The sequence below is a fragment of the Moschus berezovskii genome, chromosome 23 (assembly GCF_049115385.1).
Source record: "Moschus berezovskii isolate FMDL1 chromosome 23, NW_MosBer_1.0, whole genome shotgun sequence".
In the NCBI taxonomy this organism is placed as follows: domain Eukaryota; kingdom Metazoa; phylum Chordata; class Mammalia; order Artiodactyla; family Moschidae; genus Moschus; species Moschus berezovskii.
Window position 1 is genome coordinate 32,790,002 of NC_142482.1, and position 15,189 is coordinate 32,805,190.

Sequence of the window (15,189 nt, forward strand, 5' to 3'; positions counted from 1 at the left end):
GAAAGTTCATTCATATTTTTTACAGTTTGGAAAAATCAGTTTATTTGTAGCTCACAGGAATGATTTCAGATACATTTCTGGGCAAATGTTTAGCTTTAAAAACTGTAAAACTGGGATTTCCCTGGTGATCCAGTGGTTAAAACTTTGCCTTCCAATGCAGGGGGTGAAGGTTATCCCTGGTCAGGGAACTAAGATCCCACATGCCTGGGGTCAAAAAACCAAAACATAAAACAGAAGCAGTATTGTAACAAATTCAATAAAGATCAAAAAAAAAAAAAACCCTGCAAAACTTAAAAGACAGCAAAAACTATTTTCTGTCTTTAGAGATATTTTAAGATCATACAGACCCAAACCCCTTTCCAACAGTATTTGCATGATATAGAATTATGGCATCATTGTCTTTTTGCAAAATAAATGATGTTTTGTAAACAGAAACCAAGGCTTTCATTCAAATATGAGGTGATCAACGGACAGCTCCAAGCCTGGTGACCGCCTGATCTTTCTAAAATTGGACATGGGTGCAGAGGCACAGGGATTGGGAGTAGAAGTGGTTTGCCCGGGTCCAGCCAATAATGGGATGTAGTATCCATAGATAATCATGTTTTTAACTATGTCTGAAAAGAATACTAGAACTAACTTAGATTCAGTCTACCTTTTATTATCAGGCTTTGGTGATTCCAAACCACATCTGTGATATGATACAGTACTTGTCACCTCGGGGACACACCATTCCCCTCCCTCTCCTCCTCCTCCCCACACCTCCCTTTTCAGATGGAGCCTGGCTTGTGCAAGGTTTGACTTAATTCACCAACCGGCTGCTTTAGTGGTTGCTGCTTCCACAAAACCATAGCCTGTGGTCTAATTATCTTTAATCCCACTCTCTTGGGAATACACAGCTTCTGGTTTTTAAAAGGTTTTCCCTGGTGGCTGCGATGGTAAAGAATCTGCCTGCCATGCAGGAGACTCTGGTTCAATTCATCGGTTGGTAAGAAAAAAATATATTCCTCTCTTAATGTAATCTTGATCTTTCAAGTCAATAAACCCTCTGTTGTTGTTGCTAATTTAGGGATGAGGTTATAGAATTTTACTGCCTCCAAATATTATTCCTGACTTTTTTGACAGCAATAAACAAACTCCTAAGTCATGCTACTTTAAGCCCCGAAGGTGATTTTATGATGATGATACTAGGTGGCTCATAGAACCAGGGGCATGAAATACAGGATCTTGAGTGTCGCCAGGATGCCATTTTTAATCTTTGTCTTTCCTGGTGTATCTACTTCATTGTGTGCTCTTTCTTGTTTTGTAGTTAGGGGTGATCTCAGTCCCATCACACTAACATCAGCTGCAGAGTTTAAAAAAAAACCCACTCATCCCTAAATGTTAATAATTAGTGCAATCTAGGTGAAGGGTATGTAGGTTTTCACTGTACTATTCTTTCAACTTTTCAGTAGTAATGAAATTATTCAAAATAAAAAGTTTGGGGAAAAATATTAGTGTTTGAGCCTCACTGTCAGAAATTCTGATTCAGTGGTTCTGGGGTAGGATCCAGACACTGGCAATTAAAAAAAAATAAAGCTTCTCTGGGAATCGTAATGTGTAAAGTTGAAAATTAGTGGCGTGGGGCGCTCTTTTAGCTTTTCTAGAAGAGAGTGTTTTGAAAACAATGACATAACTTGAAAAATAGCTAAAATAGGAAATAATGGCTTTGGCTTATCAACAGATATTCTCAGATGCAGCAGTTCAGGACTCAATTTGCATTTCTGTTGGAGGAATACATTGGACACCTATTATTATTGGGCTCCAAAATCACCGCAGATGCTGATTGCAGCCATGAAATTAAAAGACGCTTACTCCTTGGAAAGAAAGTTATGACCAACCTTGATAATATATTAAAAAGCAGAGACATTACTTTGCCAACAAAGGGCCGTCTAGTCAAGGCTATGGTTTTTCCCGTGGTCATGTATGGATGTGAGAGTTGGACTGTGAAGAAAGCTGATCGCCGAAGAATCGATGCCTTTGAACTGTGGTGTTGGAGAAGACTCTTGAGAGACCCTTATACTGCAAGGAGATCCAACCACTCCATTCTAAAGGAGATCAATCCTGGATATTCATTGGAGGGACTGATGCTAAAACTGAAGCTGCAGTACTTTGGCCACCTCATGCGACGAGTTGACTCACTGGAAAAGACTCTGATGCTGGGAAAGGTTGGGGGCGGGAGGAGAAGGGGACGACGGAGAATGAGATGGCTGGATGGCATCACCGACTCTGTGGACATGAGTTTGAGTGAACTCTGGGAGTTGGTGATGGACAGGGAGGCCTGGCGTGCTGTGATTCATGGGGTCGCGGAGAGTCGGACACGACTGAGCGACTGAACTGAACTGAACTGAATCATTTTGCCTAGATAAACCCTCACCCCACCCACACTTTTCTAGAAACTGCCTACGTCTTCCGGGTTTACTGCACATGGAGCTGAAAGATGGGCGTGGCCACTGCTGATTGGATTAGGGGAAGGCAGCTGACCCAAGCTGGGTAGACCAGTCATCACCCCAGGAATCTCAGGAAGGAAAGATTAAGAGGATTCACCACTCAAAGATCTTCATTACCGAAGTTTGAGAAGATACATTCCAGCAAGACCTAAGTGAATATAGAGAAAAGGCACAGAGAACAAGAAAGAGTGTGACACCTCAGGGACCACGGGAGGAGGAGTGTCTCTTTTCCGAAACTCAGAGTTGAACAGGATGGACATATTGTTTCAGGTTTAGGAGTTAGGTGAGGCCTTGTTTCCATATTGGGTTGTTGTTGTTTTTTAAAAACTCCTCACTATTTTAAAAAATAATTTTATTCATTTTTTAATTTAATTTTTGTCTATACTGGGTCTTCGTTGCTGCAAGGGCTACTCTCTCTGTTGCAGCGCTCAGGCTTCTTAGGGCGGTGGTTTCTCTTGTTGAGGAGTGCGGGCTCCAGGGCGAGAGGACGTCAGTCGTTGCAGCTCGTGGGCTGAGTAATTGCAGCTCCCTGGCTCTAGAGCGCAGGCTCAATAGCTGTGGCCCACAGGCTGAGTTGCTCTGCAGCATGTGGAATCTTCCCAGATCAGCGAGCCAGCTCGTGTCTCCTGCATTGGCAGGCAGATTCTTTACCACTGAACCACCAGGGAAGCCCCTCCATATATTATTTAATTTCTGAAGATCTATTTGGAAACATTCTCCTCTTTCTATTTATATTAGAAAATATTCATGATTTCCATATGTATGAGTTGTGAACAGCTATTCATATATATATAATATAAATGAGAGAATACGAAGCGTCAGATAAGAAGGAGCTAGTCAAGGCAACGGTTTTTCCCGTGGTCATGTATGGATGTGAGAGTTGGACTGTGAAGAAAGCTGATCGCCGAAGAATCGATGCTTTTGAACTGTGGTGTTGGAGAAGACTCTTGAGGGTCCCTTATACTGCAAGGAGATCCAACCAGTCCATTCTAAAGGAGATCAATCCTGGGTGTTCATTGGAAGGACTGATGCTAAAGCTGAAACTGCAGTACTTTGGCCACCTCATGCGACGAGTTGACTCACTGGAAAAGACTCTGATGCTAGGAAAGGTTGGGGGCGGGAGGAGAAGGGGACGACGGAGAATGAGATGGCTGGATGGCATCACCGACTCTGTGGACATGAGTTTGAGTGTACTCCGGGAGTTGGTGATGGATAGGGAGGCCTGGTGTGCTGTGATTCATGGGGTCGCGGAGAGTCGGACACGACTGAGCGACTGAACTGAGCTGAACTGAAAGTTCACAAAGATAACCCATGAGACTCTTGCATCCTATTGACTGTTGTTCCCATTACTATTATAAAATTATATATGTATATGCTGCTGCTGCTGCTAAGTCACTTCAGTCGTGTCCGACTCTGTGCGACCCCATAGACGGCAGCCCACCAGGCTCCCCCGTCCCTGGGATTCTCCAGGCAAGAACACTGGAGTGGGTTGCCATTTCCTTCTCCAATGTGTGAAAGTGAAAAGTGAAAGTGAAGTCGCTCAGTCATGTCTGACTTGTAGCGACCCCACGGACTGCAGCCTACCAGGCTCCTCCGTCCATGGGATTTTCTAGGCCAGAGTACTGGAGTGGCTTGCCATTGCCTTCTCCGATATATGTATATATATATATAAAACGCTGCTGCTGCTGCTGCTAAGTCACTTCAGTCGTGTCGGACCCTGTGTGACCCCATAGACGGAAGCCCACCAGGCTCCCCCGTCCCTGGGATTCTCCAGGCAAGAACACTGGAGTGGGTTGCCATTTCCTTCTCCAATATATAACACTGCTACTTCACACTAATATATTATCAAAGCTCTTCATAAACGTTTTTAATATTTGTGTAATATTCCTTTATATAGATTTATCAGAATTTACTATGCACTGTATTATTATTTGACAGTTACGTGTGCAGTCACTCAGTCGTGTCTGACTCTTTGTGACCCCATGGGCTGTAGCCTGCTGGGCTCCTCTGCCCATGTAACTTTCCAGGGAAGAATACTGGAGTGGGTTGCCACTTCTTAGTCCAGGGGATCTCCCCGACCCAGGGATGGGACCCTGGTCTCTCGCGTCTGCTGCATTGGCAGCTGGATTCTTTACCATTAGCGCCACCTACTATATATTATCCAAGCGTGATCAACAAACTTACATAATCATGCTATTTTTCTGTACTTCAAGTTATTTCTATATGATGGAGTCCCAGAAGTGCTTCATTGCCACAATAGTTTGGGTTTACCTAGTTACTTAGCCTTTCTTTCCAGATGTTGTGCATGTTTGTGATCTCTTGAATTTATCTCACCTGCCTCTGTCAGAGTAAATTCTCTTTGGTTTTGTGGTGACTCATGAGGCCAGTGGTTCTTGGGGTACACCTTTACCAAGTGCCTGCATAGACGCCATCAACCCATGCTCCTGCCTGTTTGCTGTTTACCTTTCAGGTGTGAGTCATTCATTACTCATCGTGGCTTGAAATCTGCATGCATAAAGAGAAAAACATCCAATTCAAAAGGAAGTTGGTGAAACTTGCCAAGGCTTGGGGGAACCAATGAAATTGATGGAAAGTTTAAAAAACTGGGCATCAGGAGAAAACAGAGGACTTAACATAAACATATCAGAGGAGGTAGTTCTGCGGGTATGGTTGGGGTCATAGAGGGTCATCCTTGTGCCCAAGAATTTGGCCCATTGACCAGGGTCAGTGCCTTTACTTCCTACTGTTGGAGAGGTTTAGTTCAGTTCAGTCACTCAGTTGTATCTGACTCTTTGCGACCCCATGGACTGCAGCACTCCAGGCTTCCCTATCCATCACCAACTCCTGGATGCTCAAACTCATATCCATTGAGTTGGTGATGCCATCCAACCATCTCATCCTCTGCCGTCCCCTTCTCCTCCTGCCTTCAATGTTTCCCAGCATCAGGGTCTTTTCCAATGAGTCAGTTCTTCATATCAGGTGGCCAAAGTTGGAGAGATTGCCTCTGGGAAATTCCTGTTAGACTGTACACTTAGCTGGGATGATTAAATCACAAATCATTAATATTCACTTTTGCATTACTGGTAGTCAGCCTATCTGATTAGTTCCTTCTTGGCAGTCAGAAGAATTCCAAAAGGCTAAGATCTGAGAAAGGAGGTCATTGATGTGGCAAAGTTTGCTTCAGAGTAAGGAAGGAGCTTTGTCCAAGGACAGAGATTTTAGACTGGAGTCAAAATGAGACCCTGAGCATCTGGGCACAGCATGGAGATGACTCAGGATGAAGACTGAAGGAGTTCTGAAGGCAATTCTACTTAGTTTGTATATTTCTAAAAGATTATTTAAACCTAGATCTCTCTATCATCTATCTCTGATATCAGTTTCCATCTGTCTCTCTAACTATGTGTATTTTTTTTTTTTTTTACTGAGAGATAGAGATAGTGATCAGTTCTTTTACATCTCCAATGAGGACAGGAAAGAGGACAAGGATAGATCGATGTAGTTTAAAAAGCCCTTGATCAGGAGTCAAAAGAATCTGGTTCTTCCAGTAACTTGGGGTATGACCTTGGAAAAGCCGCCTGCTATCTGGACAATTTCCTCTTTGATAAAAAAGGGAAAATGGTAACTTTTTTGTTTACCGCATAAAATTTTATGAGGTCAAGGTGAAAGTTATATGTGAAGTGTTCTAAAGGAATTAACTCCATACAAAGATCAGCTCTTTCTTATATCAGAAAAGACACGTGACATACTGAAAAAAATTGCAGATCTGGGTTTAAATCTTAGCTATGCTACTTAGTAACTATGAGGTTCAGTTCAGTTCAGTCGCTCAGTCGTGTCTGACTCTCCGTGACCCCATGAATCACAGCACGCCAGGCCTCCCTATTAGCCAGGGTCAACTTTTAGCCCCTTAATTAAAAAAAAAAAAATTGTGGCAATCACTCGGTTACTTAGAACTACCCAAAGGCATTACAAGAGTGAATGTAAATACAGTGTCAGACACACAGTAATAAACTGTCTGTTTTACCGATCTCTCGCCTTTCACAGTGTCTGCATTTAGGCAGGAGGAGGGGATTGGTCATTGACTAGGGATGAAAGAGTACGATGCTTACAGGATAGACGCTATGGAATCTTACACCCCTGAGATCATCTGAAGTGTATTCCCACAGTCTGTCTGGGAACTTACATGGTGTTTTGTGGCTCTCACTAGAAGCCTCAGCAATTCACCTCGAAGCCTAATTATGCAAGTAGGAGCTGCAGACTCAGCTGACCAGGCTGGTGATTGAAATACTCCTGGGTGTCTGATCAAAATATGTCTGGAGTTTTCTTGACTCTTGTTTGTGTTTGTCATGATTGCCATTCCAATACTTTCTTTTTTCGTAGTTAAGATTTAAGGGTTAAAGTTGTAGAGTACTCCCCCTCCAAATCACTGTATAGAACTGCTCTGGTCTCTATCACTTGTGTGTGTGAGTGTGTTTAAATTAAACAAATGTTTGTTTCCGGTGGAGTTATACGCAAAACACATGCCAGTGTGCAGCACATATGTTTTCTTTCTGCCTGTTTTGTCTTTGTCACTCAACCTACGGCTTTGGGGATGGAGGAATTTGACATAAAGAGAGGAAGAAATATTTCAGAATTGAATGGCTAACAAATTTGGGAATTGCTTTGTGGAATCTGAAACTTGGGGACACTTCCTGTCATGTCTACTTGTGTTGCTCTGACTTCAAGGGTCAGGAGATCTCCAGGGAGCAAACCCCAGCCAAGTTGCCACCCAATGGGTGGTGCTTCAAGAGTGCCATTGGACTGTGACTTCCTGAGGTGTTGAGGGGACACCTTGCTGTCATTGTTTAATTTCTATTTAGGACACCATTGTTTACTTTCTGGTAGGGCATTGCTTGGAGATGGCAAACTCATTTTATGTTTGTTGAGAGAAGACATAAGTGAAATTGTAAGCACTTTTGTTGTATTTAGAGAGTGGTCAGCAGAGAATGAGAAAACATTCTACGTTGAAACGTTATCTCTGTAGATCTATCCATTGTAATCATTCATGTTGCTGAGTTTTTTGGTTTTGTTGAATTTTTTTTTTTTAATAAAGGAAAGGGGTGCAGTTTCTTAATAAAAAGCATTCCAGCACGTTGTATTTGGCATGTTTTCACTGTGTGAAATTTCAAAGCTGAGGTGATTGCGTCATGAAATTTTTTGTGTGAGAATCTCAAGAAGTGACTTTTCTCATGTTGTGCATTCTGGAGAGATAAACCTTTTCCGAAATAAATGTCTTTAATAAATTTTTTTTGGCTTGAGCTGCATGAAATAAACACTTGTTTTAATTAATTAATTTGGCTGAGCCAGACCTTAGTTGCAGCACTCAGGACCTTCAGTTGCGGCAGATGGGATCTAGTTCCCTGACCAGGGATCAAAACTGGGCCCCCTGCATCCTGAGTGTGGAGTTTTAGCCACTGGAGCACCAGAGAAGTCCCTGGAATCGACATTTTTAAACATCTGTTTGAGAGGGAAGCATTCCTCTCCAGCTACCCCTGACTTCAGAAAGGTGTGGAGCAAACCTGGAAAAGCAGGTCTGGACCATCAGAAACCTTGACTTTTTGAATGAAAATGGGGAAGGAAGGAGGCTGGGTGGGGGGAGTGGGCAGTCAAAGATTGGATTCCTGTTACCGTCTTGCCACTGTACTTTTACTTCTAAGTCTTCTGCTTGCACGGAACTAGAGGAAGAGCTCATGACTTTTGCTAACTGTCGACAAATCTGGAAGAAAAAGGATTTTCCTTAAGTCCAGATTAAAATATATCACCTTTAGTAACTCAGACAGGGAAAGACAGATATAGTATGACATCACTAATATGTGGAATCTAAAAAAAAAATCCTGATACAAATGACCTTGTTTACAAAACAATAGACTCACAGACTTAGAGAACAAATATAGGAGGAAGCAGGGGTGGGGGTGGGGGGGAAGGAATATTTAGGGAGTTTTGATTGACATGTACACACTGCTGAATTTAAAATGGATAACCAACAAGGACCTACTGGACAGCACAGGGAACTACTATGTAACAACTTAAATAGGAAAATAATTTGAATAAAGAATATATACATATGTGTGTGTGTGTGTGTAACTGACTCATTTTGCTGTACATCTGAAACTAACACAATATTGTAAACCAACTACAGTTCAATTAAAAGAATTCTTTTTAATTAAAGGAGAATAAAATACTATAGGACCTTCACAAAACTGTTAATGATGGTCTGCAAAATATTTTAAATAATCATTAGATTTCAGTGGAACTTCAGCTAGGCAATTATTTCAATGCAGCAAACCTGATTTTAAAATGTAATTTGCCTAGTCTTTAAAATAATGGCATTGTTTTCTATAGAACTATGCATGGTTGGGATAAAGACTATTTCTTTTTCACCAAAAAATGGTCAGTATCAACCATTGCAAAAGCTCCTGGTCTTTGCTGATGACATCCAAGTCTTCTCTTTCCATCGAGAAAAGCAAAGAAACAGCCAACACCTCTCAAAGAATATCTTGCTCAGGGATGAAAAATATTGAAATTATTAAAATTTATAACTATATAGCATGAAATCTGATGCAAATCCTTAGTTCTTCTGATCTCCCTTCTCTCTGCCCCCTCCACCTTTCCTCTTTCTTATGGAATTTTCTATGTCCCCATCATGTGTCCAGCAGGGTTCTAGATGCTAAGAAATCATTTTAGTTTTGACATCAGTTTTGGCAGAAATAATAATACCAGGGCATGTCTAAGATCAGTTTTGGAGAAGCTGCTACCTACCTATGAAAATACAGCTCCAGATTTAGGTGGAAATGAGGGACCACAGGCCAAGCCTGGTGCTTGCTCTCCTTCAAACGCGATTTCTAATCTGAGTTTGCATGTGGGAACGCCAGCTCACCTTCCACCCTAGCCACCCACAGGTTTCTCAGCCCTGCCTAACCCAGAGAGTGCACCATCCTTCCTGCTCCCCAAATATGGGCTGGATATGTCACACCCTAGTAGGCAGATGCCTTTGGAGGGATTCCCATGCTAGGTGTTACATGCAAGACAACAGCAGAACCTGAAGGTTATCATAGCGATTGCCTGCACCTCCCAGGGCCAGCTGGTGCACACACCTGTGGCATCTTGGTAAGGTCTCGGGAGACCCCGGGGACCCCACCTCTGGAGCAGAGGAGCCCAAGCAGACAGCACTAAGGACAGAATCCAGTCTCAGGCTGACCGGTTCTGCATGGAACAGTGAAAGCTTCCGATTGGAGACATTTTGCCTTTTCGTTTGTTCTTCTAGAAGCCGGAAAAGCAACTGTGCCGAAGACGATGACTCAGATGCTTTTGCTCTTGCTGTACGGCTTCATGTTTCTTTTGGCCACAGAGTCCTGCAGGACGTTATGCCAGGTGAGAAGAGGGAGGTGGGTGGGTGAATTGGTGGGGAGACCAAATGGAAACTAGAACCCATGAGTTAGCCAGCCCATCTGAGCTGAAGGGTAGGTAGAAGATGGAGTGAAGATGAAAGTTGCGTCTGACTCTTTGCGACCCCAGGGATCGAACCCAGATCTCCCACATTGACGGCGGATTCTTTACCACCTGAGCCACAAGGGAAGCCTAAGAATACTGGAGTGGGTAGCCTATCCCTTCTCCAGGGGATCTTCCCAACCCAGGAATCGAACTGGGGTCTCCTGCATTGCAGGCGGATTCTTTACCAACTGAACTATGAGGGAAGCCCGAAGATGGAATAGAATGGTCCAACCAGAAGAAAGTGCAACTGCAGGTCACTGAAACCCATTTTAGCCAATAGCTGCCAATTATTTTCCCATCTGCTTTTTCCATAATTTCCTGAGATGCAAAGGGGTTTGAGTGATGTAAGGGTAATCCACTCTTCTTCCCATATCCTTTGATGGTGAAGCTTTCAGTGGCTGGTAAACAGGGTGGTGCCTCTTCCTTAAAGGCACTTGAGAATGTGGAGGCTGGGAGGAGTGTTACCTTGACTGTGTGTGTGATAGTTAAGTCGTGTCCAACTCTTTGCGACGCATGGTAGCTTGCTAAGCTCCTCTGTCCATGGAATTCTCCAGGCAAGAATGCTGGAGTGGGTTGTCATTTCCTTCTCCATGGGATCTTCCTGACCCAGGGATTGAACCCACCTCTCCTGCATTGCAGGCAGATTCTTTACCATCTGAACTATAGGGAAGTCTCCAGCCTTGACTGGGAGATGGTTAATTACATTGAGTGAACAGGATTTAGGAATGGTCCTGACACCGTGAAATATTGTCCCACTCAAAATGACATCTCCTTTGAGAAACCTGATGGTGAACACCACCAATGGGCAGGAAGGAGCAGTGAGCACCTTGGTCAGGTGGCAGCCTGGATGGGAGGGGGTTTGGGGGAGAATGGACACATGTATATGTGTGGCTGAGCCCCTTTGCTGTTCACCTGAAACTCTCACAACATTGTTAATCAGTTATAATCCAATATAAAATAAAAAACTAAATAAAGAATTCTTTCTAGAAGTTTCCAAATAATATTCACCCTGTAAGTAATGTGCCCCTGGATGGGAACTTTCTCCATGACTCCCCTCCCCCTAATACTAAGTTACAACCCAGTTTCTGGGAAAGATTAGAGACCCCCTCAGAAAGGCCTTTTCTAGGAGGCACCCAACCCCACAGCTCTGTATTATTTCCTCTTTATTTCCTCATCCACACTCTTCCACAAGACAGAACTTGGAGGCTGAGCATGGGAGGCTGGCTTTGTTTTCTTTATTATTGGGGACTCACCTTACCAGAAATGTTCCATCCTTTTCTTCTCAATTTACAAGTTGCTGGGGGCTGAGCTTTTTTTGGGGTGCTATCTGTCTTCCAACCTCTCTCAGGCAATTCTTCAGGTTTAGCAGGTGATGGGTTTGCAGATGTCTTGTTCACAGTATTAGTCTGAGGATTGTGACTGTGTGTGTGTGTGTGTGTTAGTCACTCAGTTGGGTCTCACTCTTTGCGACCCCATGGACTGTAGCCTGCCAAGCTGCTCTGTCCATGGATTGTTGCTATATGAAGCTTAAGTGGCCCGGATCGGATACCACCCTAGAAATGAAGAGATCAGGTGGGGTTGTGTAACACATGGACTTTGGCAGATTAACTGGAAGTGAATTAGTTCCTTCACTTAAAAAGACAGTTTCCAGAATTCCTTGTAAATAGCATACCATCACCTTCTGCCCTCCTATCTGACTAGCAGGATGTGACCTCACTGGAGTCTGTTTAATGGACCAAGTATTATCCAGAATTGTTCATTTTGAAGTGCTTTATTATGGTTCATTGGAGACCATGATCCACTCAAGATGGACTGAAGCCATCTTGAAATGCTTGCACTTCCATGCATCTATTTATTTATTTGTGTGGTTGGCACCAAGTGTCATGTGAGATCTCAGTTCCCTGACCGGACGTCAAGCCTGTGTCCCCTATATTGGAAGCCTGGAGTCTTTACCACTGGACCCTCAGGGCAATTCCTCCAGTAATAAATTAACAATATTTTTGTAAATAAACTGCCAACATTTCCTCCCTACATTTTTTGGCTGTATACTTACATGTCAATAATTTTGTAGTTTTTTTCTATAATGAGAATAGAAAGATGATTCAGCTTTACCTCTAAAATTGATGATCAGGTTTTTTTCGTTCTTATTGCTAGTTAAAAAAACATACCTTTCAGCTTCTCAATTCATTGTTAACAATGTCATGTAAACATGTAAGAAAGACTGTTGTGAAATTTGGGGAAACCAAATTTTTTTCATATGTTTGTTGCAAGGTATCTCGAGCACTTAGGATTTTCTTGTTTTATGACTAATTGTAAATACTCTGAGAACAAATACCACTTATATGTTGATGTCTTCCTTGTAATCCTGATATGACTGCAAACTACATAAATATATCCTATTGAATCCAAACTAAGCATATACCCAACTCAACTTCTACTAAAAACAGCTACATCCTTCGAGTGCTCTCCAAAATAAGGGAGAATGTAAAGGAGGGGGAGTTGGAAAAAGAAAAAAAAGGACTGAACAGATGATGACTAAAATGTTTTGCTTCTGAAAATTTAATAAAACATATGATGGTGCTTCCCTGGTGCCTCAATGGTAAATAATCTTGTCAATGCAGGAGATGAGGATTTGATACCTGGGTTAGGAAGATCCCCTGGAGAAAGAAATGGCAACCCACTCCAATATGCTTGCCTGGGAAATCCCATGGACAGTGGAGCCTGGTGGGCTACAGTCCATGGTGTCACAAAGAGTCGAACACAAATTAGCAGCTAAACCACAACAACAATGATCATGTGAACACATTGCTAGATTCTCCTTCAGCGCATGGAAGGGGCCCATGCAAACAAGGGGTTCTGTAGCTTAACCTTCATTAATTTCCGGTAAGTCCACATCTGCCCAGGGTGTATTTCCTAGACAGAAAGCAGATCATTCTTCCTGGAGTGGAAGGAGTTCTCCTGCTGAATAGCAATGGAAAGAAATCTGTTCAGGCTGAGGGGAAATGGGACCATGGTGACAAATTCGTGGTCTTAGATTTAGTGGCATGCTGGCATCAGAGCTGATTCAGATGTGGTGAAAGTGAATCACTGGTGCACATTTTAGTGATTGCTTTTGACCTGAATTTTAATTTTCCCTTCTTAGGCTGCCAGAAAAAGTAAGGAGCAGGTGCCTACCAGGCCACACGGTATGTTGGCAGCAGTTACTAACAGTCGGGTGTGTTCCTATTCATCTGTTGTCATGCAGAGCTCTTCTCAGCCCTCTGTCTCATGGCGTGGTAGATGGCACACCTCAGTGGCATGTATCTGGACTTTCCTTTTACTCTTCTCATCTTAAATTGTACCTTTGACTCCTGCTCCCTTCTTGCTCCTTCCTGGTCTGAGAGTTCTTTGCCATAAATTCTTTGGATTGAATCAACTCAAAATAGAGCAGAGGCTATGGAGGGGGGAGTGCTATGAGACCCCAGTCGATGACATAACTCCTTGTAAAGCTCTGGAGCTGAGAAATTTCTTTTTTTTAAAATAATACTTTTTTAAAATTTATTTTTTTAAATTGAAGGATAATTACAGAGTTTTGTGGTTTTCTGTCAAACATCAACAAGAATCAGCCATAGGTACACCCATGTCCCCTCCCTCCCGAACCCCTCTCCCATCTCCCTCACCAACCCACCCCTTGAGACTGCCACAGAGCCCTGGTTTGAGTTCCCTGAGTCATACAGCAAATTCCCACTGGCCATCTATTTCACATGTGGTGTTGTAAGTTTCCGTGCTACCCTCTCTGTGCATCTCATCCTCTCCTTCCTCCCCTCTCCCCTTGTCCATGGGTTGGTTCTCTATATCTGTTTCTCCACTGCTGCCCTGAAAATAAATTCATCAGTACCATCTTTTTAGATTCAATACATATGTGTCAGTATATGATATTTATACTTCTCTTTCTGACTTACTTTGCTCTGTTTAATAGGCTCTAGGTTCTCCCACCTCATTAGAACTGACTCAAATGCGTTCCTTTTTATGGCTGAGTAATATTCCATTCTGTATATGTACCATATCTTCTCTATCCACTCATCTGTTGATGGACATCTAGGTTGCTTCGATGTTCTAGTTATTGCAAATAGTGCTGCAATGAACATTGGGGAAGATGTGTCTTTTTCAGTTTTGGTTTCCTCAAGGTACATACCTAGGAGTGGGATTGCCAGGTCATATGTGGTTTTATTCCTAGCTTTTTAAGGAGTTGGAGCCGAGAAATTTCTTAGAGAATATCAGGTATGCTGGCTTCCAAACTATATTCTTTGGGAGCTTCAGGTGTGAGGGGTACTTAGGGGGTTCCTATGGGGTGATAGCAGAGAAGGCAATGGCAAGCCACTCCAGTACTCTTGCCTAGAAAATCCCATGGATGGAGGAGCCTGGTAGGCTGCAGTCCGTGGGGTCGCTAAGGGTCGGACACGACTGAGCGACTTCACTTTCACTTTTCACTTTCACACATTGGAGAAGGAAATGGCAACCCACTCCTGTGTTCTTGCCTGGAGAATCCCAGGGACGGGGGAGCCTGGTGGGCTTCTGTCTATGGGGTCACACAGAGTCGGACACGACTGAAGTGACTTAGCAGCAGCAGCAGCAGCATGGGGTGATAGAGGGACGTAGTGGACTGAACCGTGGGCTCTTCTCTCTTACTCACTTCAGCTGGGATGGTACCATTTTTATCTATTTTAAACCTTAGAGTTCAGGATGCTAGTTCGTTGGAAATGATAGGAGGTGGTCACTGAAATAGATGATGATCACTGATCTATTTCCATCATCCTGCACTTTACAAAGAAAAGACACCTGATGTCCATAGGACTGATGTGCCTTCATCGTGCAGACACTGTGGTAACTGGCCCATGTAGTCCAGAGCCCAGACCTCTCCATCCGATGCTGATACCTTTTCTTTTCTCAGGTGAATGCCATGGTGCTTGTGTGGACAATTCCTACTGCAGCCAACCTTGCCCTCCAGACACTCCTGGGGATATGGGTTATTTATGCAGGCAAAAGAAATGGCACAAAGTCACTGACACCTGCCGGACTCTCACTGCCTTCAACATCTTCGAGGTAATGTCCTTTCTGCCGCATGCAAAGTGGAGCCCCAAATTAGCACTATTGACAACAGTCAGGACACGGAAGCAACCTAAATGTCCATCAACAA

General features: G+C 43.2%; 1 protein-coding gene across 1 annotated transcript in view; it reads left to right on the top strand.

The window, feature by feature from the left end:
• The window catches only part of LOC129543667 (adhesion G protein-coupled receptor F2-like), a 40,957-nt gene that overhangs the window by 1,074 nt on the left and 24,694 nt on the right, over positions 1 to 15,189 (top strand). The window contains exons 2-4 of the mRNA XM_055406900.2: positions 9,787 to 9,893; positions 13,156 to 13,198; positions 14,944 to 15,095. Of these exons, the coding sequence (XP_055262875.1) occupies positions 9,787 to 9,893; positions 13,156 to 13,198; positions 14,944 to 15,095 (302 nt within the window). The remainder of the gene's footprint in view (positions 1 to 9,786; positions 9,894 to 13,155; positions 13,199 to 14,943; positions 15,096 to 15,189) is intronic.